Source organism: Calidris pugnax, unplaced genomic scaffold (genome assembly GCF_001431845.1).
Source record: "Calidris pugnax isolate Ruff unplaced genomic scaffold, ASM143184v1 scaffold25, whole genome shotgun sequence".
Taxonomy (NCBI): domain Eukaryota; kingdom Metazoa; phylum Chordata; class Aves; order Charadriiformes; family Scolopacidae; genus Calidris; species Calidris pugnax.
In genome coordinates, this window is record NW_015090805.1 from 7,971,946 (window position 1) to 7,998,845 (window position 26,900).

The window sequence follows — 26,900 nt, forward strand, 5'->3', positions numbered from 1 at the left end:
ATGAAGTTGTCTGAAAGTATCTCACAACAATTCACAGACGGAAGCTATTGACCAAAGACCATAACGACTGGAACGCGTATCTTCAATATCACTTTGTCAGAAATATATAGAACCAAGTAAGGGATAAAGAAGTAAATGTGCAAAATTTATTATGTTCTTCAATGAACACAGGGACATAAAATTTACAAAATTTCATCATGTCTTCAAAATTTAAAAATTGTATATAAACACCAATGGTTGCTTGTTATAATAAACAGCAGCACATGAAGCTCAAAACCAGTTTACTCTAAATCAATTTCTTCATTAAAAAATAAGCTACTTTAAAAAAATGTCAGAAGTAGTATGCATACTGAAAAATTATTGCAGCATAACCTTATAATTCTTAGAAAGAAAAGTCTGTTGGCAAAATAAGACTAAGCTGAAAAAGCTTTGAATGACAAGCATCCTCACTGTTTGTTAAAAGGCATTTTCTAAATTCGACTTCGGTCCTTTTAATTACAGAACTAAGTTTCCTCCTTGTTAAGAGAGATTTGCATTTCTAAACACAATTCAATTAGAATTAAACATTTTACACTTCTGGTTATTTAGCCATGGGTGGGGGGAATCAAGAATATGCCTCTTAACATGCCTTGTCATTAAAATAACAGTATTATTTAGTTTCTTCTTACAGCACACATTTGGCTTGGTCACTGGCTGTTTTTTATCCTAAATGCAGTGCAAAACAATTTGACCCAATCTCTATTTATGAAGAGCTTCCACTACAAATTTTTTCTTTATAAGCAAAGTGAAGTGAACCTCCTTCCTGCTTTTCCCCCCTCCCCGTAACTTGCCCAGATGACAGAGTGCTGTGGGAGAAGAGCACCCTGATGAAGGCACACAGATACACCAACAGGCAAGTGAGCATCGGGAGCATCCGGAGCCACGGCCACAGGGAATTCTACAAGGAGGCTCAGAGGAGCCTCACTGAGGCTACTGTTGTCTCTTTGCATCTTTTGCTCTGGACCTGCTGAGCCAAAAAGCACTGCTGCTGAGGGAGTAGGAAGAGAATGTCAGAAAAGTATTTAAAAATCATATTCCACACCACTTTCCTTCTGCTTGTGTAAACATTGTAAGAAATACAATACTGGTATTTAGAGCTTCCTGTCAGAGTACACTGGCATTCAAAACAAACCTCTAAGACAGCAAGAAGCTCTTCGTGTGCAACACAGTAAGCTTTAGCTGAGGTTATCAGGTTCAAGTACATAAAACTGTAGATTCTGTTCCTCTTTACACAGATGATATTCCTTTTATCATATGATGAGGAATCAAAGTGGCATAAGGTGTAAGGAGTCAGTTGAGTTTTAACTTCAGTCAGCTTGCAGCAGAGAGGGTATATAACTTGCCACTAACAAAGTGCAGATTTGGAAACCTGAAGACAAAGATCCCAAAGTCACACTGTCTTCCTTAGGCTGCAACTTTCATAATAAAAAAGTTTTAATTTTTTTATGATGCTGCCAGTCCCATATATGAATTTTATTTTCTTAAAAATTATACTATTTCCTTTTCTAGCATTTCTTCTGATGCTTTGCTCCCTGAAGTATCGTCATCATTAGAATAATTCCCTGAATCACGACTGCTCTGTTTAGAATGTTTGTAGTCTTTAAAATCAATTTGATTTAGATCTTCTGTGATGATAGTCTCAATTATAGAAAAATTTTCTATTGGTTCCTCTGCAGTTGGCCGATAAGGACTGTTAAAGAGCTGTTCTCCGAAACCCTGCAAAAAGAGAAGCAGAAAAGGAGATGAATATTCATACATAACACCTAAATAATGATTCTGCTTAATACCACTGCTGTACAAATCTGATTTGTCGTGTTCAGTAGCATCATGAGGTTTTTCTACCTATAATATGCCATTTGTTTCCCTAAGTTCACAAATTCAAAATTAGGATGGAGTTTAGCTGCATTCATATAATTGAACACTAAAGAATGACACCAACAATCTTAACCCTTGCTATGCTCACAGTTGTCAATTATCTGTATGATTGCAATATTTGATTGACTATAGCCATATGAGTCCACCCAAGAACACTCTCAACACATCACGTGGTAGCGCAGGGATGACAAAAATCTACAAATAATCATCAATTATAAAGCAAAGTTAGAAAGAAGAAAAGAGAAAGCAAGCTGCAGCAGCAGGATACCAAGCCTTATACAGCTCTCAATAGCGCACTGCTGTCTATCCTTCATACTTCATAACCGTTCTCTGAAGTGAGATTTATATCAAATTTATATCAAATCCATCACAACAGGTTCTAAATATGCATTCATTAATTATGTTCCCAGTATTCTACTGAACAAACCAGCTAAAATGCTGTTTTACAAATAAATTCAGATTAGCCCTTATAAACTATGAGACTGATTTTAAACCACAGTTTTATTCAGAAAGCTTTGTATACTACATATCTTAGGAGCTTCAGTGAGAAGATGACGCATGTTAGGAAGGCTATACACTACTCAACATCAATGTATCAATGTTCTGAGAGACACAGAAGAGAGTACAGTATGAAAGGCAGTTTGTGCTCCATTTCAAAATATACCTACACTTCTGTGTTGCCCTTTTTATTCCAGAGCAAGATCCCTACTAAGTACTCCTGTGCCAAGCTGAGCTGGAAACTGAACATCTGCCCTTTTTGAGCCCACCCAGGCCACTAGGTCAGGACACGGTAGAAGCATTTGCTGTCTGCTACACCAAAATTTTCTCTAAAGATTGGGCTTGTATTTTTGCCTCCTCTGAGTTTTAAAGGATGGCAAAAAGGCTAGCGCGTGCTTTTGCAGATAACACAATAGGAAAGTATTTCTAGTCTCACATAGCAGGGTAAAAGCACATTATCGCATTGGGTAGACATGCGCACCCTCTAGAATGAAGGACTGTTAGCAACAATTTTGCACAGACAGAAGAACAGAAAAACCATAAAAATTAAAATATTTACTAATAGAGTTCTAGAAATTGACACTACCCACTCTCCCAAAGGAATTCCTGCACTTGGTTAAAACCTACACAATTAATCTTGGCATACCCATAAGATCACAGGATAACAGGTAAACACTTTTTCATAACATTTTCCTGTTCATTTTTCCAAAAATACATCTGCTTAATAAATGCAAAAATATTTCTCATCTTACCTCTATGTTCAAAGGAGGCTGGCACGATGGAAAGAACACGTATTTGATTTTACTGTAGGCTTGATACAGGACAAAAATAAGCGGTGCAGCCACAAGCAACACAGCAACCACAGCAGTTACAAATGTTGCTAAAATGACCAGAGGTAAAATTTTATCTAAAAAAAGTGAATAAAAACCATTTAGTCTAGGTATTCAAAAACTACAAAGATCAAAGAACAGAGTTATATCCAAATCTGTTACAGTATTTACCATAAAATTTCACATTTCTACAATACATTGATGACTATTACAAAAATGATGCCATTCCAGTATCTTAGGTAATTTTATTAAAAACATAGCACAAAGTACTTATCCAACATAAGAACAGAGGCATTCGCAGAGAGGATCAGAACCAAGATCCCAGTTATATTCTAGTTCTATGTCACTATTTGACAGCAAGACAAGAAGGCTACACATAGCTAGCTTCCATGAAGCACTTGATGCATGTAAATCTATTGCACTATTGCTTTTGTACAGTGTCTAATCCCAAGGAACATAATATGTAATCGATAGAGCTCTCTTCTTTAAAAAGGCAGAGATATAGGAGTAAGAATTCCCATGGGCTATAGAGTAAGAAAGGGCAATTACTACAGGGAAGTTGGCCCACAGTTATTTAGCCAGGAAATGATTAGAGTGCCTAGACTTGCAGGGTCTTCAGGGGCCCAAAAGCATCCAAATGTTTTCACGGATAGAAGAGGAACTCCAATTGTAAGCTTCAGATGACTACAACACAGCCAATATAGAGACAAAAGGATCTTCCAGTGAGCATGTATTCCTTTCAGATGCTTATCTAAGCAAGAAATCAATCTTAAGGCTGTTCCAGTTATTTTCTACACCTGTAGTCTAGACAGTAGATCAGCACAAGATTTTACTTTGTCAGTAGAGAAAGGCAAGATGAATTTGACTTCAGTGCTCAAACATGGCATCATCAAGTTGATGATACCAAGATCAGCAGTGCAGTTGATTAGCTTGAAGGAAGAGACACCATCCAGAGGGACCCTGACAGGCTTAAGGAGTAAGCCAACTTAATGAAATTCGAAAGGCCAAGCGCAAGGTCCTGCACTTGGGTTGGGACAGTCCTCAGTATCAATACAGGCTGGAGGATGAAGGGATTGAGAGTAGCCCTGCCAAGAAGGACTTGGGAGTACTGGTGGATGAAAAATTGGACATGAGCCAGCAATGTGTGCACGCAGTCCAGAAAGGCAATCATATCCTGGGCTGCATAAAAAGAAGTGGCCAGCAGCTGGAGGGAGGCGATTCTGCCCCTCTACTCCACTTCCATGAGATCCCCACCTGCAGTACTGCGTCCAGCTGTGAGGCCTTCTACATAAGACAGACAAGTCCAGAAGAGGGCTACAAAAACAGTCAGACAATTAGAACACCTCTCCTAGGAAGAAAGGCTGAGAGAGTTTGGGTTCAGCTTGGAGAACAGAAAGCTCCAGGGAGACCTTACTGCAGCCTTTCAATATTTAAAAAGGGCTTATAAGACAGACTTTTTACCAAAGCCTGTAGGGACAGGACAAAGGGCAATGGTTTTAAACTAGAAGAGGGTAGGTTTAGATTGGACATAAGAAATTCTTTCCTATGAGGGTGGTGAGACACTGGAACAGGTTGCTTAGAGAAGTTGTGGATGTCCCATCATTAGAAATGTTCATGGTCAGGGGGGATGGTGCTTTCAGCAACCTGATCAAGTGAGAGAATTCCCTGCCCATGGCAGCGTGATGGGACTAGATGATCTTTGAAAGTCCCTTCTAACCTAAACCATTCTATAAGTATGGCCCTGCATTCCCGTATTAACCCAGGAACCGTGGAAAACCTTCTAACAGGCCAGGCTCAGTTCCAAGACTTAAGATTGGGACTTTAGGGTAGAAGGAGTTTACGTGACTGAATCCAGCTTTTGATAGTAAAATATTGTAGTCAAAGAAACCTTTCATCTCTACAGTCATAAGCTATTCAGTGCTTAAGTTCAAGAGCCTTGCAAGCTTCCTTCTCCCCTCCCCTCTTCTTCTTCACAACATATTCTCTGGTACAATCTCTAACAAACAAACAAACAAACTGAAGGGAGTTTGAACATAGTAAAAATACTACATACCAGAAGACACTTTAAAAATAATCAAGATGAGACAATCAGTTTTTTTTATCTCTAATTCCAGTTAGAATGAAAGATCAAGGAATGAAAGATTTCCACACTGGGATACAAGAACATACGGGAAGCAATCTGTATGACTGCATGTCTCTCAATACAGAGTCTTGAAGGTACTGATTAAACAGGCTTCCTTCTATTGAAGGATATGAAGACTAATAACTAGCTAGTAAAATAGATTAAAGAATTTCTCTTATGAAGGTGAAAAAGTAACATTTGTTTCATTTTAGGCTTGATAAAGACAAAGGAGTGAGGACTACGATATGAATGAATCCTAAAAGCTTGACATGTGAGAAAGTAGCTTTACTATTATTATATTTTCTTAGCTTTAAGTCAGTTTGGATACTTAGTAATTTTTCTAGTGTTACAGCCTGTTAATAGAAGACAATTGGCCAAATTAAATTAAATGGGTAACTTGCTCTTACATTCCGAGTGTAGTCCATCTACAAATGTATTCTCCTTTTGCATAAAAGTGAGCTTTCAGGTACGAGTCTGATGATTTGTCTCCTCACACTTTAGCACAAGATTTTTTAAAATTTAATTCACTCACAGAAGAACTAAGACAATTTCAAGAATATTTTATTCTTAAAAACATAACACGCAGTGATTCCTTGCACACTCTACCAAAAATATCTTAAAAGTACTGGAAATTAAAGCTTGCCTATTAAAGTCATTGAACAGAACTAAATTTAATTCACGATCATTATAGTTATTAACTCGAGATAATTTCTAATCTGAGCTGTGTCATGGAATAACCAGAATGTAATTTTGACCAGGTCAGAACAGAAGCAGTTTATTAGTTTAGCTGTAGGAGAGAAGTGACGGACTGCTGATATGGATCTCTCCCAACTAGGTGCTAATTTTATGAGGCCATTAAGTCAGGCTGCAAGTATTTTTTAACTAGTGAGATGTGCAAAGGCCCATGAAGGGTTAACAATTTTACTCCCAGTGGTGTAAAAATTCCCAAGCTCTTCCTACCTCTAGGTGTTTTGATGCATTCCTCTTTGCTGAAATGACTGCTTTTGTTGTAAGCTTTTGAGAATGCTTGTACCTTCAGGCAGTACAAAGTTGAGGGTGTTAGGTCAGAAATTGTCCCTATTGTTTGTTTTATCTCTTTCATTTTGATTTCCTCCTGAAAAAGAAAAAATGGAAGAATAAGACGCACATAAATAGTACAAGAGTCACTCAGATTAGAATTTTGGCCTTTGCCGAAGAAGTAATTCTGTAAGAAGTTATAGACACCATTTTGCACTTGGATTAAATCATACAACCCTCTCCTAAGCAAGTCCATCCAGGAAATGCTTATTGGCAAGAACCAACTGCTTTCACCACACTGAAATGTCGCAATTCAAACCTGTGTGCAAAATGAAACTTCTTTGTCCTGCAGTTTGTTTTCTTCTCTTCTTCTATGCATTCTACACATTTACTAATTACTGTAAAATACTTTACTATAAGGAGCATCTAAAGAATATGGAAAGACACATTAAAATGTAGCTAAAAACATGCAAGATTGCGTTGTTTTATGATACATATAGCTATGAAACTGCAAATACAGAAAGAAAAGAATCTGAGGAGCCAGAAGTTACATTAATTGAGACACTGCACAGAGTCATACCACAAGAAAGAGAGCGCAAGAACCCTACAACCTGAAGAAGTGAGCCATTTAGAAGCTGGTACAAAACTCAGTGCAATTCTGCAAATCATTACTTACAGCCATATCAATGGGAAAAGAATAAAATCTCAATTACTTTGTGATAAAAGTAATCTTGATCAGATTTTTAAAAGAATCTTTCAGAATCCTGCCCCCACCCCCAACAAATTGCTTGCATGACTGATACACCATATATGTACCTCTTTTGAAAATAAGCTTGAGAAGAACTCAAACTCAGTACTTAAATCATAATAAATTTTATATAGAATCATAGAATGGTTCGGGTTGGAAGGGACCTTAAAGATCATCCATCTAGTTCCAACCCCCCTGCCATGGGCAAGGACACCTCCCACCAGACCAGGTTGCTCAAAGCCCCATCCAGCCTGGCCTTGAACACCTCCAGGGACGGGGCATCCACAGCTTCTCTGTGCAACCTGCTCCAGTGCCTCACCACCCTCATAGTGAAGAGTTTCTTTGTAGTATCTAATCTAAATCTCCCTTCTTTCAATTTAAAATTGTTACTGCTCTTCATAGGAGAGGTGTTCCAACCCTCTGATCATCTTCATGGCCCTCCACTGGACCCGTTCCAACAGGTCCTTGTCCTCCCTGTGTTGAGGACTCCAGAGCTGGATGCAGTACTCCAGGTGGGATTCTCACCAGAGCAGAGGGACAGGATCACCTCTCTCGACCTGCTGGCCATGGTTCTTTTGATGCACTCCAAGATGCAGTCAGCTTTCTGGGATGCCAGCGCACATTGGCGCTGAGCTTTTCATCCACAATCACTCCCAAGTCCTTCTCCTCAGGACTGCTTTCCAGCCATTCTCCACCCAACCTGTATTTGTGCCTGGGATTGCCACGTCCCAGGTGCAGGACCTTGCATTTGGCTTGGTTGAACTTCATGAATTTTGTGTGGGCCCACCTCTCAAACCTGTCCAGGTCCCTCTGTATGGCATCCCTTCCCTCCATTGTTGACTGTGCCACACAGCTTGGTGTCATCAGCACACTTGCTGAAGGTACACTCTATCCCACTGTTCATGTCTAAAAAAAAGCTGGTAAACAGCATTGGTCCCAGTACCCATCCCTGAGGAACGCCACTTGTCACTGGCTTCCACTTGGACATTGAGCCGCTCGCCGCAACCCTTTGAGTGTGACCATCCAGCCAGTTCCTTACCCACCAAGAGGTCCATCCCTCAAATCCATGACTTCCCAATACAGAGACCAGGATGTCATGTGGGACATGGGTCAAATGCTTTGCATAAGTCCAGGTAGATGATGCCTGTTGCTCTTCCCTTGTCTACCAATGCTGTGGCAATGTTGTAAAAGGCCATCACATTTGTCAGGCCTGACTTGCCCTTGGTGAAGCCATGCTGGCTGTCACCAATTACCTCCTTATTTTCCATGTGCCCTAGCAGAGATTCCAGAGATTATACTGTTTTAAGTATTTAACTGGTTCCTACCTCATTATTCGATGAATTCTTCCAGTACAGAATCCGGTAAGAAAAGTCATAGTTGTCCCTCATGATTTCACTTTCAGATCCTCCTGGAGGATAAATCTGGATATGAAGCAGAACATCATCACTGATGTCCACCTTTACACCAGGAGGGCCAATTTCATCTTAAGACATTAAAAAAACAGAAAAAGAAAAAGTTAAAAATAAGACTGAAAGAACGCAAATAAAAATATTGCATAAAATAGTGTAATTTAAATCCATGACAATTTTAAAGAAACATATACTTAAAAGCCTAACTTGACTAAAAGTTTCATTCGGAATCCGGTGTTCCTCAGGAATATTTCATTTATTTTTTCTTTCCAGATTCACATGTTGCTTATGCAAGTTTCAGTGACATAAAATACACAGACGGTGATTAACTCTGTGCAAGTCAAATTGAAACTACTGAACAGTTCTTAATCTCATCACGATATGGGCCCTCTTTTTCACATATACCTTCTTTCACTGTTATAGTATAGTTGGAAAGTGAGAAGCATTACAGTTTTTGTTTTATTTTGTTGAATTATTTACCTAGGTCACTGTTATCTTATTAAAGAATTATATAATTACCAAGAGCTTGGACAATGGAAAGCTGACATATAGAATAGCTATTAATTCAATCTTTAATATGCAAGGCAATGGAATATTACCCTACATATTAGATAAACATTTCTTGAAGTTTATGACTGATAAGATGTTTAACTTCAAAAAAGTTAATAAGGTCACATTTCTCACAAAATCAAAAAAGTGCAACAAAGATAAAAATTACAGTAATTTCACTCTGGAGAGTTACATATTTTTGACTTAGACGTCACTACCATTTTAACAAAAATCTTCAGGGTTGTATGCCAATGTAATACTGCTTCAACACAAAATTCAGGGGTGCACTGTGCCGGGGTAGAAAGAAGGAAGAGATGAAAGTAGACGCACAAGAGAATACAGGCAATGGATTCCAAAAGTATTTGACTTTGGCACTGTTTTTCTGAGGTACCAAGAACTGCTCCCTGTCAATGGCAGAAGTCAGACTAGGGATATTTCTGCCACAGTATCCCATAGTGATTAATGTAGCATACAGTGAGATTATAAAATGCCATATAATGCTTTGTGGTTTAATTTTGTAAAGCAAATGATAGGATTTAAGTGCAGTGAAATACTGGCTACGATGAACAGAGAAGACAATAGAAAAACTCCTGTTTAACTTGATGGGGCCAGGATTCCCAACACAGTTTCTGTAGGGGAACTATGTATTCAGTTTCATTAATCTAGCAAGTTTCTTTTGCTAAGTAATAGCATTAGGTATGAGTTTGTTGAAAGTTTAAGAAAATACATTTACTTACTTGTTACCAGAGGAATTACTTTTACTTCATTGGACAAACATGATTTATTATTTTCATTCATGGCCTGCACACGAAGATAAAAAGTTCCAGAAACAGTAGTGATGATAGATGAGAAATTGCATTGTGTGTCAGTGATGTTTTCACATCCAGGTACATTGAGCCACTTCACTGAGTAGTCATCATAAAGTCTCTTTAGATACCCACTGCAAGAGATATTTTAATAGTTTTGATGTGAGGTCCTTGAAGAATGGGCCTCTTAGAAATTTCTTAAATTCAGAATACTTGGGTTTTTTTCCACTTATAAACAATGAAGTTAGCTGCATCAGGAAATACAAACTAGTGCTTTCATCAAGCCTCAACAGAAAAATTACGGGTCAATTTAAAAAACCTTTAAAATCCAGACTAAGATTTTTCATATAGTTCTATTAAGTCAATTATTTTTCTGTCACACCAAAAGGACTTTAAAAGGACTTGGGTATCTCTCCTCTTTGCTTAGATGCTGGCCACAATATTTATGTGACAACTAGATACTAAGATACAGGTTTATAGAAAAGATGGGTATTTTTATATTGGGATTTGACCAGAATTAATCAAGTTTGTTGACAACTGAAATTTTGAACACCTGTGCTTTTGCTCACTTCTAGTCCTCCAATTTCTTCATAGTCAAAAAGATACAAAGCAATGAAAACTTCACACCTTTTAAAGATGTTACTTGGCATATATTCAACAGTCCATTCCATCAGGTATTTAAGACTCCTAAAGAAGCCTAGCACCCTGAAATTCCCGGATATGATGTTACACAAAATCCTTTTAAAAGCTACACTGTATCTAGGAATACATTAAGCCACTTCTGCTAAAGTATTTCACTTTAACTTCTAATAACTACTTGCAAAATCCAATAGATGGCATTTAGAATGACATAATCTGTTTAAACAGAGATATAGAAATTGTTTAACTTGCCTGAGATACTGCACGTTGTAGCTCACATGTTGTTTATACCGATTATCCCAATGCAGATGAAATTTCATATTCAAAGCAAGAATGCTCACGTTTGTTGCACAGAATGGGACATCCACTGCTCAAAATGAAAAGGAAATCCACAGTTACTGAAAAGCTTTATATTTTGTACAGCAATTTCTCACTTAATGGGCATTTCTCATTTAAACGGTCATGGTACACTTTCAATAATTAAAAAAAAAAAAGGTCTGTTTTCATTATAAAGATGGCAAATCAAAGACCGTGATATAGTCAGCATATCAAGCCTTCAGTCAAAAAATCGATTTAGATAAAATTAAGTACACAAGTGTTGAAATCAGTAGAAATAAACTGGTTCAGTAATAATTCAATGAGAAAAAAGTGTAAAATACGCATGTCTAAACACAAAGTAATTTTGATGTATTATTCGTTCAATCTAATGTGTTGACTTTCTACATTCCCACAGTTACATTTTTTCCTGACATAAACATTTAAAAGTACTTAAACTGACATCTGAACTGCACATAAAAGTGTTTAGACATGCAAAACAAGCAACTGGTGGCAAACTGCCATTAACTCATTCTTCACAACCTGTAGTAATAAATTCACCAAGGCCTGCACAAAACCCGTATTTTTTTTAAGCTTAGCTCAACTTTACATGCATTCATTTAGTGCCAAATATACAAAAGGCTTTTGTTTTACCTACAAACACAACCCTTTCCTCCCGATTCAAAGACAAGCTCAAAAATACCCATCTTTCCAAAATACGGAAAGTAGTTTTTGCAATCCACATTGATGGACAGAATTTGCCCCAGAGCAAAAATGTGGATGTACTATTAAAACTCTAATATTGATAGGTGACATATTTAAAATAGAAAATAGACATAAGTGTCAAGATTGCTGTTATACCAAAATGAGTAGTAATTTGGCATTTCTGCACATTTCTATTGCTTTAGAACAATTTACTTTCCAACAGTTTAATCTTGAATAATCATTTTAAGATAAAGCAATTTTAATCTGTACCTTTATGAGTAGTTTTTATGCAACGAATGGGACTGAATAAACCTTCTTTAGACTCCAAAGGATAAGTTGCTTGAACTTTCAAACAATAGGTAGTGTCTGGTGCAAGATCATCAATTTTGTCAGTAGGAAAAATACTTTGACTTCTGAACTGTAAAAAGACAATCGTAAACAGCATATGAAGGTAACTGTTCTTCCTGATGAGCTGATTGCTTTTTTTAAAGTATCTTTTTTCTTCCCCAGGTTTCAGCCCATTTATATTATACACCATCAAAAATGCTAAAATTGGGAATGAAGAGCAATATATGAGCTGAATAAATGGTAAAGGGAAGTTTCCAACTTATCCATGTGATTGAGAGGAAGGAACATGTTGTATTTCTTTAACACATGAAAGTGGGGAGGGATTGCGGCACCGCTCTACATGACAACTCTAACACAAGTATTCTGCCTGTACTCAGAAGAGAAATAATACACTTAAATCCCTCAATTCATTGAACGAACACTCGTGCCCTCCCCCCGTGCCCCCTCCGTTATCTCCCTGCTTTTGGTCTACCAGACTTTTCAGTGACTGATCGTTGTTACAAAGCTACTACCAAGTGCAAAGCTTTTTTTCCCCTTTGATATGTAATGATTATGACTGGGTTTCCCAAGTGAACATGGACTGAACTCTTCAATTCCTACCCTAATCTAGGTGGCACCCATTCCCCTAAAAGGATTAAAAAAAAAAAAAAAAAAAAAAAAAAGAGGAAAACCCAGCCACCTTATTAAATGCTGTTTATATCAAAATCTCAACAAATATAAATAGCATTTACCAGAAAAGCTTAAGCATTTTTTAATTTTTACCAAAATACCAGCATTTACTTGAGGTCACATATTGCTGCAACAATGCTGCTTTACTGTTCTGAAAAAAAAAAAAAAAAAAGACTATTTCTACCTTGGTCTTTACAGAATAGCTGTGTGAGATTGTGAGATGCACATTATGGCTTGGAAACTTGTTCACAACTGTAAGACCTCAAAAGAATCCCTAAAAAATCCCAACCAACCATATAAAGACTTATATTAGTTACTAGTTATTAACTTAGTTATGACATAGTACAGCTGCAGTCAAGCTATATGGATCTCAGCAAGATCTCTTACCTCTTCCCCCCACTTTATCTATGCCTTACTGTAAATGCTTTTTGCCACTGCCTTCAACTTTTTCCCTTCCTTGTTCCTGCTGTCTGAGGGTGGCTCCTGCTCCAACACATCTGAGAGGGTTTCACCTTCTTCCTCATGCATTGGAAAGTGGCCCCAATATTTAACAGAAATACAAACTCTTATCACAAAATATCTAATGCAATCCTCTAATAAAAACAAAACCAAAGAGCTCCAAGAAAACATCCCCTCCCAACTTCTAAACTGCATAGCAACAGCTATACACAGTTAGATAATTAAACAATTCTATTTTAGGGCATGAAGCTATTAAAATCCATCTCTGACAATTACATTAAGGCTAAAGTATAAAAAAAAAGAAAAAAGTGATAAAAGCAATCATACCTCTGCATTTGATGAATTTTCCCAGATAACTAAATTATATTTAAAACTTATATCATCTATCCACATTTTTTGGACCTGATTTGCTTCTGGAGGAGAAACCTTAATTTTTATGACTCCATTTATGGACTGCAACTCTATTCCTGGGGGCCCAATCTGAGCTGCAAATATTAAAAGAAAAAAAGTCAAGCATGGCTACTGAAAGAAAAAAATACCCCCAAAAATATTTACATTGATAAAACCATAGTTACTGCCTATAGTATCTTAGTTTTAATTTGAGGCAGTAACAAGATCACAATAATTGCATATAAGATCATTGGTGAAAACTATCTCAGGCAGTATGTAACAGAAATCTAACCTAATAACCAACCACTGTTACCTGGTTCTAAAACAGTAGGGTTAAAATGCAATATTACTGGCAAATGTTTTCCAGAAAATGCAGTGAAAAAATCAGTATAAGCTATTCTAAAACACGCAAGGCAAGAAACCTAGCTCAAACAAATCTATCCAATATTGAGGGAAGGCTTCAGTACCATACTATACTGTAACTACTGAAAAGTCACCAGGTCAGAAGGAAACTTTCAGAAACATCCATTGTCAAAAAGGATTTTTCTGAAATCAGAGTGTCAGAAAATTCTGTCAGAAAAACAGCATCATTTAGAATACTTTCCCCTTTCCAGAAATGGTAGCACAACAACATTGCATGACCTGCAAATAACTTATACTACATTAAGGGTAAGAAAACCACTACCCCATGTTGTTATGAGCAATGGAAACCACACACATGTTTTCCACGGTAATGCTGAAGGACATTTTACTAAAAATGTTACAGTATATATGGAGCTCATACCTATATCATACGGAGTCATTTCAAAAACGCTAGACCATGGAGACACTTCTTCCCTTCTTTCAGTCCTTATACGCAAATGATGTTTATCATAGTACTCAGTTATTGCTGAGGAAAAGTCACATTCTGTACGAGTATCATTTTGACATCCAGGCAACTTCTTCCATTCTGTTCCATCTTCTTCAAAATCTTCAAACCTGTAAAAAATAAAACGGCCCCAAAATAAAACCAATACACAACTTAAGTCTTGAGATTCTTTTTCCTTTTCTTCTTAATGCTAATAAATGTCACACCATTTAATGCTGTTTTATTACCAGCATCAGTGTAAACAGTGTTATCTACTTAGTTACCCTGGAATTCAAATCGCCATTTAATTAATTAATCTATTAATTTATTAGTTTAACCTTATTACCAAAGTTTAACTATCAGTCTGCAAAGTCTGATACCTGTTTGCTTTATTCACCATGTAAACACACAATGTCAGAAAACAGCATCAAAAAAGTGTTAATACCCAGAATTATAACCTTAATACACGTTCCTAGTTTGGCAATGATTTATAATCCATTGGAAGAAATTTAAAATCCTTGATGGTAAGAACTGCTTAAAAGAGCATAAAAGCAGCAAATAACCCCAATTCTAACATTAGCAAGAAATGTAGGTTAGGGGAAAAGAGAAACACAAAGGAAAAAACTGGAATTCAGCAACAAGTGTTAGAATAATTAGCTTTACAGAAGCTATTTTTTTTCTTGTGAGTTAATAGACATTCATACCTTGTTTAAAAGGCATTTCATATAGAGATTAAATATGTCCTGATAAAAAGAAAAAAACCAAAAAACCAAAAAATGCACAGACTTGAAGTAGGAATTGTTTATCCTCAATTCCTATCTTATCCTTCAGAACAGTATTGCATTTTTAAAATAGAACTATTTTCAAAGCAGCTGTTTCTCATCACATTGAAGAAGGTAAGCTTTTTAAAAATATCCAAAATCATACCCTAGGAATCCCTAAAACCAAGAACTTCTTAAGTTATTTTATCTTAGAAGTGTTTTTTAATATTTACTTGCCAGGAAAGTGCCACAAAACACCAAATGTATGTGTATATGCATGCATAAGTATCGGTATATGAAACAATGAAACCCAGGCAAATATTTAAGAACAAAAATTAAGTGTTTCATCTGATGATTAAAATTTGCAGATGGCAAATTTGCAGAGGGCAAAACACTGGTAAATTATTCAAAAGCTGCACTGAAAATTCACTCGTATGTCAACATTCATACCTTGTGTGTGGCCACAATGTAGCTTAGTTAAAAAAAAAAACAAGAGAATAAAAATTTCTAAGTGTACCAGTTAATCTTCTCAATGAACCACTACAATATTAAGCATTACTACCAAGTGTGTTCTGCATTTATAAGATTTGACCATCAGTGAACATTCTAATTTTACATATGAATTAGACAAAGGAAGGACAATACTATGATTCCACTTCATTTCAAGACTTAATCTTCCTGGCCTCTACTTTCTGGATTTCAAGAAGTCTCTATAAGTCTTACATGGCAGTATCAAGAAGCATAACAATTAACTAATACGCTCTTCTATGCAAATAAGCATCAGACCTTTCTGGCTCAGAATAAAGTTATACTTACCACCGGTATTCTGCTGAAAATGTCACATCGGTGTCATTCCCAGTGTACTTCCACCTTAAAGTGAAATTCGTATTTACAACATAGACCTGAATATCCTGTGGACTCTTCAGATTACTTTGGCCTACAAGAAAGTAACATCAAGGTGGTTCAGAACTGGGCTAAATAACTTGTACATAATTTAATGATAACTTACTTTTTTTTTTTAAACAAAAGTAGAGTGCTATAGTGAAATGAAGTAACAATAAACATAAGAGTTAAGAAAACCCCATGCTAGTCAAAGGGCACTTCAAATATAGAGCTCAGGAGCTGCGCATCAAGTAGCTCCTTTGTCTATTTGACCACGCAGCTCTTTCCTCTGTGTTTAAAGTCTTTCTCCTGATACCTCCTTAACAAAACGTATATACAGTTGTAACATTCAAGGCCTGTGTTCACCATCATGGATTGATTATAAGCAGTCTGAATGCTTTTAAAACAGTATTTTATTGGTTGAATTAAACATCTGGGTCTCAGCTGCAAAGAGCAGATTGACATAATGCTGTCATTTCACAGTTGCGGAACAGATTGAGCATAGTAGACTTGTCTTATGTCATGTGTTACTGCCATAAATTCAATATATTGAACATAAATCCCTTTCAGTGAGGCGTCAGCACACATCAAATCTTGTACCTTGCTCACGGTAATCCCATGCTTTCTTTTACACAAAGAACAGTGCATAAAATGACTTATGGAGGGCAAGGGCTAAGTCTCAGGACACATAAGAATGTCCATAACACCAAGGGAGGGACCAGACCATGAGAAAAGAAGGCCTAAGAGGTAAATTGCCAACAGGAGGGATGCATGCATGCTAGAATAGTGCTCTCTCCTCTTTATTTTTCACCTTTCAAAAATAATTATTAAAAAAACTCCAACTGCCTTATAATTACCTTATATTCCACTTCCTGAATAAGACTTCTTTACCATTAACTTTGAGATATGAAAATCCTAAGTGTCCCATTTGGTATATAATTCAGGTATCAGTGGTCAGATGACAGGAACAGTGCTGTGGGAAAATGAATTATCCTGATACTTAATGAAAATTGAGATTTATCTAGCTATTTTTAAGGGACGTTTTGCTTTGAATTATTTCACATCAATCTACAGCACTGTTTCAAAGCAGTGAGGCTAAAAAGTTTCAATCGGGGCCAAAAGTTTGGACTGAATGTTTTCTAGCACTAGGAAACTAAACCAGACTAAGGCTTACAAAGCAAAGGGAAAGAGTGTGAAGGAACAGCGTGAAGGCACAGGGAATATGCATGAACTGAGGAAACCTCAGACAGAAGTCACTAGAATTAAACCAAAAACACCAACTAAGCAGCCATATCCAGCTTTACAGAGCTTAAACTTCATCTAAGTCCTTCTGCCTTGTACCCTACACAAAGTATCTTTGACAACCCAGGCAATGTACTATTCAGGCAGTGTAAACCTCTGTCCTCTGACTAAGAATGCACTTTCAACTTCTAACATCAGGGGAAAAAAAAATTTAAAAAAGTAAAATCACCACATACCTCTGTGTCTTGACTTTCTATTTTAAGCAGTTGTGTTACGCTATTAATCACTTTCCAATGGCTACAACGTCTAAAAACACATCGGTGGCCATCACTATGAAATTGCTTTTTGTTGACAGTCTATTCTTTGATTGTATTAGGAAGAAAACAGAACAAATACATATTTCACCTGGACAATCAAAGTCTGTTTGCACATGTAAAGGGTTATCCTGAATTTGATTTTAAGAGTCACTCTTAATTACAATTACACTATTTCATATTTTACATGATGACCAAATTATCTTTATAAAAAGGAAATGTGTGTGGGAAAAGCAATCTGTAAACTGAAGTCTGCAAGGTCCTTTTGGAGAACAGAGTTAAAGTGTTATCCATAGACTACTGACTTTTGGCAATAACTCCCGAAAACACAAAACTTGAAAGGAAAATAGTTCAATAAAGTCTCGTGCAACCCACTAGAGAATTTATTTCCACAACGCATTATTTTGTTACTCTTCTAAGCTGACAGACTAAGATAAGTCCAGAGAATACCAAACTAACTTTGATCAGCAGAAAATAAGAAAGCAAAGGAAATAACTATTTTTTTTTTCATAAATTTATCCAACAGATGGCTATAGTTCAGTCACAAAGCTTATGATAACAATGGCAGCTATTTCAGATTTTGGCATCTAATAGAAATCTTGACTATTTATATTCTTTCACAAAGAAAATACTCAGGTAATGGGACTGTTTGCAATAAACTTAAGAATTGAAAAGCCTGGAACAAAAAAGTTCCACTAGCTTTTAGTAATAATTAAAAAAAAAAAAAAAAAAAAAAAAAAAAAGGCAGCACAACTCTGCTATTACCATAGAAAGTATAAGCCTGTTAGAGCCTTTTTGATAGGTTGAATGTTAGAATCTCACTTTCTTAAGCATAACATTTACAGTTTCGGTTCTAAAGAAACATCAATCATCAGATTGGTATCTTTCACATCTAAAGTGCAAAGTAGTGCTTTTCCCTGTAAATACATGCATTCACGTATTTGCAGACTTAAAAAAATAAAATTCATATACTGAATCTCATCTAAATATTTATTTGTAAAAGATCTTAATAAACAGTATGACATAAAACTTGTTTCAAATTGTCTTTTTGGAATGCAATTCAACTGACATTTGAATAACCTGAACAGACCGAAAGGGAGACATTGTTTCCTCAGCTCTCTAGCAGCACACATACCAGATTTAAAAACCTGCCATGGCAGTACTAAGCAGAAGTCTTTACAACAGGATTCTTTACTCTGAACCCTACCACAGGTACATTCTTTACTCTGAACAACATAGAACCTTGGAGTAAACCCAAGAATGTAGGATTAGATAACTTAGTATTAGCTGATAACCACATTGCACCTACAGAGCTCCAACAATGATAAAAGAATGCTACTAAATGTTAAGACTATTATTTTGTTTGCCGTGGGGAGAAAATGAAATATTCACTGCGCTTCAAGATTATCTTTCCCACATTTTCAAATCCTTATCTTATATGTTGCATGAAGCTTTACAATAATTCTTAGAAGACCTTGTCCATTTGTGGTTAGATAAGAAAAAAAGAAATCTGGAAGCAAACCCAAAGTAATTTCAATATTCATGTTCTAACCAGAAATACTTTCTACCCAGGTTACAAAAAACATGCTGACGTAAGACATGCAACTAACATTTGAGCTAGGCCAGTTTTTTCTAAAGCTGGTAAACACCACAGCAAATAATCATATCCTCCCTCTGGGTACAAACAATATAATAAAAATACAGCTCTGGATTCTGACATTTGGAAGAAGATACTGTATTCCAGTCTGCGAGTAAGAGCACACACAGTGAATCAGAAAGGATTTATTCCAGAACAGGTTTGGATAAAAGTCCAGAAAATGACTGTTGCAAGTCTCAGACTTGACTGCCTCTTTCTCTGAGAGTTTCCCCATGCAGGTTTGAACAAAGCTGGACTCCATCTTGACATTTATCCTTTTTTAATCCTCCTCACAAACTGCTGAAACTAGGCATTAAGACCTGTTTTCAGAAACAGGTGATAGCATTTACAGAACTTTAATGAACATAAACATGCTATTCAGAGACATCACCTGTAAAATTGACTTAAAATCCACTACACAATTAAAAGCAACTTGCAACAATTACTCACGGAATACCCTAGAGTCTTCATGTAATTTTCAGAAGGCTGTTCAGTGTTACGTTCAACAATAATGTACAAGTGTGAGCACTTGTGGTCAGTGCACAGCAATAGTCAAAAAGTAGAAAAAAATTAGAAACTGATACGGAATCAATGGAGTAAAATAGAAAGCTCAATGTCATTATATAAATTCATTATAGACTTATCTTCAGCACTATGTGCAGCCCTAGGGTGCCACTCTCATAAGCAGATAGCAGAACAGAATAAGGCAGAGAAGGGTGACAAGGACAATGCAAGGTATGGAACAGCTTCTGTCTTGGGAAGAATAAGACTATGATCCTTCAGCTTGAAAAGGAGACTGAGGGGAGGATATGGCAGATCTACAGACACCTGATGAGTGGCATGGGGAATGCAAAGATTGTTCACTGTCTTCTTAGCACGAAGCCGGAAGCAACAGAACAAGCACCACTCTGCTCCGAGGACACAAATGAAACTGCTGCTTCACCAAACGCTTAGTCAACCTGTGGAATTCCTTCCCCTAGGACTCTGCTCAACTCTTATCTGGTTTATGAACTCAGAGTCAAATACAAAATATCCACGCAACAAATTGCTGTAACACAATGTTGTAAAGTGTCACCACATACTTCCTTTTTTATTCTTTTCTGCTCCCCTACTAACTGCTGCTGCAGACGAGCACCGGCCTAGACAGCCTCTTGGCGTCATCCGGTAGAAAACACAACAGCGAAAAAAACCTGAAAAAACCCACATCATTCTTTGTAGATGTATCTCAAGCTTGATTAGGTACTTTCCTCCTTGCCCTGGTCAGATAACAAGATTATTGCTTCAGAAGGATCTCCCAGCCCTGACACCCAACCCTAATGATTCAAACTATTTTCACCGGGAAATCAAATTTCTTATCCAAATTCAAATACCTATTTATTGAGGGTTTCAGATCATAATTATGCACTTTCATCTGTTCACTTCATCTCCTGTTGCAGGTAAAAAGCAGGATATAAAGAGAAAGCCTACTATAATTTTATACTCTGAGAAGCGTCCTTGCTTAGAATTTGTAAAAGTTAATGATCACTAATTGGCACTTTAACACTTCCTAATCACCCATTCGTATACTGGAAGCACAGAAACTGAGCTGGAAGAAACCTTGCAAAATCACCTGTACTTCACATTGGAGAAAGCAGGTGGGCAATTCTATGTACATCATCAGATGTTTGTGTAGAGAAGTCCTACGGTTTCCACCACTGCATAATCTGTTTCTACATGCCTCCGATCTCCTGAAACATTTCACTATCCTTACCATTAGAGAAAGCTTTCTGTAAATCAAAAGCAAAGAACTCCCAAATGAGATTTCCTAGTAGATTCTGTTGGAGGCCTGGATCTTTGCAGAACAGATCCAAGTTTCCTTACAGCAAGGATGCTTAGTTGTTGCTTATAGTCCATGGACAACAAAGTTTACAGATTGCAAAACCCAAAATCTAACCTATGTCTCCTCTAAGCACATTTAGCCCATGTACTTTTTGTCTATGGATATTAAAGCACATTATTCTTTACATCAGATGTATTTGAAAACTATGTTAAACATTACTAACGATAAGGAGAAAAATGAATGGCAGCAACAATTCTTTTCATTTTAAGCCCAATTTTCTAGCTTTCTGAATGACTTGGTATTCTCTCCAAATGGTTGAACTTGCTTGAAGAAGTATACTTCAGAAAATTACAATACTCCAGCTGAGATTAACAAATGGAAGTCTAGCTTACAAAACAGAGGGACAAACCATTTAACTCTAATTAGCACTGCTGTGCCCCAATACTTTTGGGGGTTTCTATAACACCACTTAAACTCCTACACATAAACTACAAGGCATTGTAGTGTTGCACCCTTTTTCTTTTAACCCCAGAACTGATATTTAGACGATCTTTTATCATCTTCTATTTGCCCAAGTACACAGCCCTGCACACATCCTTTTTCAATGCCATCGTACTTTTATCTGGAGTGTATCTCCAGTTTGTAAAGATACTTCTTGATTCTACACCTGCTTTTCAAAACACCTATGAGCTTCCTCCAGTTAGTTATATGTGGATTTAATAAGCTTACAGTGTTCTATCACACAGATTATTGGCAGGTTCCTGCTTGATACATCCTTCCCTCTTGACAGTGAGATGTAAAAAAATTTTGATGAGCTGAAAAAATCATACTGAAGCAGTTTGACATAGATTATTTTTTCCAGTATGCTTAAGAGGTTAGTATACAATATAGATTCAACAGCAATACTAACCCAAAATATATGCAATTGGAGCTCCTCTATCCACATAGCCTTTTACTTTAGAATACCAGAAATTCAGGTTGATTTAACATGACATTTGTTCTCAATACTGCTGACATGCATAGGTGATCCAACCATCTATCTTACTACTCCCTATCTCCAGTGGTTTGTGTTTGCTTCCCCAAGTTAATTTCTTCAATCCCAATGAACAGCAATCCAGGAATGAAGGAGTAAATTCAGTAACATTTAATTACTAGGGAAATTCCATGATCTAGCTAGAAACCAGATAAACAAAGTAATATAAAAAGTCAAGACTTCTTCCTGGTTTATTTTACTGACAATTAAAAGCCAGCCATTTAAAATTAATTCATGTTTCTTCACTTAAAGCACAAAGACACTTTGGTGCTAAGGACAACAACATTATAAGAGATTAGATTTTCATGGGAAGACGAGACTGATGGCAAGAAAAGCTTTTTTAGCACAATTGCCTATCTTCCTTCCTCTGTCAAATTTTAATAAACTGAAATAAACCCAAAATTGTTCTAATAAATACACATCACTACTTAACTTATAATGTATTGAAAATAATTATTAAATGATTATGTTTAAAAATAATAACCATTATATAACATTACAGAATAATAAAAAAGCCATTCCACAAAAGAAGAAAGTAGTCTTAGCAGGCCAGAAATATACTCCTTCATGAGACATTGAAGGGGAAATCCCATTACAAGTACATAATGGCTCATTGCTTATCACATTAAATATGTGACAAAACCAATGGAAACTTTACCTCAACCTTTCACCATAGGAAGGAAAGGAGACCTGTTATATGCAATACTGAAAAAAAGACAAAGCCGCAACCAAACACACACCAAAAATGACCCAACTAGTATTGGTTCTGTGGGCAGAAAGATGCTCTAGAGAACCTGGGAGAACTCTTACTGCAAGAACCTTTATACAGGAGCAGAGAGAAGAACTGCTGGTTTTGACAAGGCACAAGGTGAGAGGTCACTGCAGGAGAACAATTTCTTCTAACTCTATAAGTAGCGTATAGCACGTTAGTCATTCGCTACAATATGTGTGGGTTAATCAAAGTAGCTGCCCGTATCACAGTACTTCCAGTTTTGGGATGGAATTTGGGGCGGAACAGACCACAAAGAATACAGCAACAACCCAAACAGCTGAAAGAAAACAAAGAAAGAGAAGAGATCCCAGAGCTGTGCCTTTGCCCAAATCCTACCATTAATGCAAAGCATGAAGCCCTGAAAACAGCCTCTCTCTAGTCATCTTTTCGGTATGCTGAACTAGAACAAAATAATCTTACACAGAATTCAAGAGTATAGGTGGCATCAGAAGCAGCATGCACACGCTAGCCCATGGGCAGAATATTCCCATTATCTGAACTACCTTAGCCCATCTACTCTCTGTTGCATGCCACAGTGTCCTATAAATAGGTAGGATGGTAATTTATAGCTTTTCCGGTCTGTACAATACTTCCCCCTTGAAAAAGGCTTTGTGCAATTGTTGTTTCTTGCTGCATAAGGATGTAAGAAGAGTCACATGTTACTATCCTGTGAGAAAAATTCCTCATCCTGCAATTTTAATTCTCTTATTTCCTTATTTATACTGTAGGCTCTGTCAGTTAGACTGAGATGCCTTTCAAACAAACCGATACACTTCAAAACCTGTTTGCCCCACACTTAAGCTACAGTTCACAGATAGCAAGTAAGCCTGAAGCAGACAAGATGAAGACAGCTACTTTAGAGTGAAACAAAGGCACTAGATGGAAACTGAGCCTCATTTATCCACACAGACACACCTCTCCAGACCCAAGGCCTGGATGCCTTTGCATCCCTGCTCAGGGACCATATTTCCATTCACCACGCCACAGGCCAGGGGACCGGGCGGCCACTGCAGGACTGATGGAGGAGTGGCCCACAGTCACACGTCTCGGTGGGGGGCTGCTGGGGGCACAGGCCCCAAACCACTTCCCACGCTCCCCATGGAAATCAACCACATCCTGGGATGCATCAAAAGGAGTGTGGAAACGGGTTGAGGGAGGTGTTTCTGCCCCACTGCTTGGCGAGACCCGACCCCATCTGGAGTATTGTGTCCAGCTCTGGGGCACCCAACCTAAGAAGGACATGGACCTATTGGAATGAGTCCAGAGGAAGGCCATGAAGATGCTCAGAGGGATGAGGCACCTCTCCTGTGAAGACAGGCTGAGAGTTGGGGTTGTTCAGCCTGGAGAAGAGAAGGCTCTGGGGAGACCTCAGAGCCCCTTCCAGTAGTTAAATGGGGCCTACAGGAAAGATGGGGAGGGATTCTTTATGAGGGAGTATAGCGATAGGATGAGGGGTAACGGTTTTAAAGTGAAAGAAGGTAGATTTAGATTAGATATGGGGAATTCTTTGCTGTGAGGGTGGTGAGGCACTGGCACTGGTTGCCCAAAGAAGTTGTGGATGCCCCATCCCTGGAGGTGTTCAAGGCCAGGCTGGATGGGGCTTTGGGCATCCTGGTCTAGCGGGAGGTGTCCCTGCCCATGGCAGGGGGGTTGGAACTCCATGATCTGTACGGTCCCTTCCAACCCGAACCATTCGGTGACTCCGTACCCGCCCCACCGCACTGACCCCTCGCCGCCGCCCGAGTGCGGGGCCGCGCCCAGCCCGCTCTCCGGAACCCACCTGCGCAGCGCGGGGGCAGGGCGCCCAGCAGGCAGGACAGCAGGGCCGCCACAGCCGCGCGCCATACGCCAACCTCCACCGCCGCCGCTCCGCCGTCCATCCGTCCGTCCCTTCGCACGGCCAGCGCCCGCGCCGTTACCGGAAACCCCGGGCGGCTGCGCATGCGCCGGCAGCCCCCGCACCGCCCCGCCAGCGGTGGAGGCGAGGCCCCGGAGGGCGGTGCGTTAGGCTGGCCGGACCCCGAATGGCGCGGGGGGCGGCTTCGTCCCGGTGAAATCGCTTAAGAAGGGAGGGAGGGAGGTTGGGCGCTCCGCGGCGGCAAGCCCCGGTGATTGCGGGTGTCCTTCGGTTCCGTCACCCCCCCCAAGTCTGTGACAGAGCAGCGGGCCGGGGCGGGGGGGTGGCGCGCGTTGCACAACGGCGCTTCTCGGCGGGGCCGTTAGTCGTTGGGCCGGTGGTGCTCGCGGCGGGCCCGGCCCTGTCCCTCAGCCCCGGTTGAAGCAGCAGCAGCAGCGGGGAGGCAGGAGCGGCGGGCCGTGCCGCCCTCCCCGCGCTTCCCAGGTGGATGTGCGGAGTCTTCCCTGGGGAGGAGTCGGCTCCGTCTGCTGGAGGCCTCTTATCTGCCCGCAGCAGCCCTCGTGTTGCTGGATGTGGAGCAGATAACGGAAACTGATGTTACCGGTGTACTGGCGGCCCAGCAGGGCGGGTGTCCACACCAGGCTGGATGGGGCTTTGAGCAACCTGCTCTAGTGGGACGTGTCCCTGCCCACTGCAGGGGGGCTGGAACTCGATGGTCTTTAAGGTCCCTTCCAACTCTAACCATTCTATGATTCTATGTTTGGTGGTCTGGTTCGTGCAGGCCCAAGAGGACTGCTGGCCTCCAGGGTAAGAGTTCATAGTTGTGCAACTCCCACAGGCTATCTTCACAGCACTCCTGCTTCCTCCTTGTGTTCTGCCCTTCCTGTCTGGTCACTGTTGTTCCTTTCCAACCTGTAAAAGTCAATAGAGCTCATTCACACAGCTCGCACAAAAAAAATCCCCCGATCAGTGTAATCACAAATAAAATTAAAAATCAGGAACCCACAAGGTGCTTTGAGTCTGATGCCATGAAAGGTGAAATCAGGACTCAATAGCCGGGATGGCTATTAGGCAGGTATCCTTTATTGCAGCGCTGGACGCACAGGGGATAGCTCCTCCATATGTGCGTGCTGCCTGCGACATTTCCTTTGAACTTATACAATTAAGTATTACATATTCATAAATCGCATATACATATCCATAAAATTTCCCCGCTCTTTATTACAATGAGTCTCCACCTTCAACTCCTCCCAGCCGCGCACGCGCAGTGATTCCTGGTGGTCGTGGGCAGGGGTCTCGGGGATGAAGGCCGTATGTCTTCCTCGCTGTCGGGATGATTGCTTTCTCAAGGCAGCTGGGTTCCTTCTTTGGAGCCCTTATCTCCCAGCAAGGTCGACATGACTGTTTTACTGCTTCAGCTTATCCTTTCTTACTTAAACATCCTGCCAGTAATTCATTACCATATGCCACCTCCCTCTTGGAGCCCCCCATTTGTCAGGGACAAGATAACATCGTGCTGGCCTCAAGATTGCTACCTACATGCCTGCCTTCCTGTCTTGTTACTTATCGCACCTCTGCAGGGGGTAGGCCCCTGTTTGTGGTCAGCCAAGTTATATTTGCTAGCCCAGGTAAGCAAACCTTCAAGCCATACCTAGCTTTATTCTTTAATTCAAGTCACAGAGACTCGTGCAGTAGTTAGGGCACTTGTGTGGGGACGGGGAAACATGTGTCCTCCTGCAGTCTGCCCTGGTTCTTGAACGGCTGAATGAATGCTACAGTAAGTGTTGAATGCAGCATGCATGCTGTAGTCCCTGAAGTGGGGCTTGGACCCGGGTCATTTTTTGCAGGCGGAAGGTCTGGTTTTATGACTAAAGAGCGCATCTTCTCTTTTTCTGTTTCATGTTTTTTTCTCATGAGGTTGCCCAGCTGCGATGGTTGGGAAGGTAGAAGTCAGGGTTTACCTTTCACTTCCTACCCCCTCAAATCAACAAACTCCTAAGTGGTCGTTGCAATGTATTCAGAGATGAGGATTTGAAACTCTGGTAGGTGAGAGTCTGTGCCATCTACATTGTAGGTGTTAAAAAAAAATACATTTTTTGTTGCTTAAGGAGATCACAATCCTTCCAGCTGCTTTTCTGGATAAAAGTGTTCCTGGCTGCTATTGATGCCTCTTCTGCTATGAGGTTCTACACGTGCTCTGAGCATGTCTACTAAGCCTAGGCTCTTCTGGGACACTGGTGAAGATATGCATAACTGGAGCTTTAATTCTGTTGGCTTGTAGGTTTTAGGAAATGTTTGAGGGTTGCTAAAGGGCAAAA

At 39.1% G+C, this 26,900-nt stretch overlaps 1 protein-coding gene across 1 annotated transcript; it reads right to left on the reverse strand.

Moving 5' to 3' along the window:
* Window positions 1-124: 124 nt before the first annotated feature.
* Window positions 125-24,998, reverse strand: IFNAR1 (interferon (alpha, beta and omega) receptor 1). The gene is made up of 11 exons (XM_014938289.1): window positions 24,505-24,998; window positions 15,843-15,963; window positions 14,203-14,396; window positions 13,356-13,513; window positions 11,823-11,970; window positions 10,785-10,899; window positions 9,825-10,027; window positions 8,455-8,612; window positions 6,325-6,478; window positions 3,165-3,319; window positions 125-1,755 (listed from the first exon to the last, which is right to left on the reverse strand). Exons 1-11 carry the CDS (start codon window positions 24,665-24,667, stop codon window positions 1,528-1,530), a joined length of 1,797 nt encoding a protein of 598 aa, XP_014793775.1. The 5' UTR covers window positions 24,668-24,998; the 3' UTR covers window positions 125-1,527.
* Between the last annotated feature and the right edge of the window lie 1,902 nt (window positions 24,999-26,900).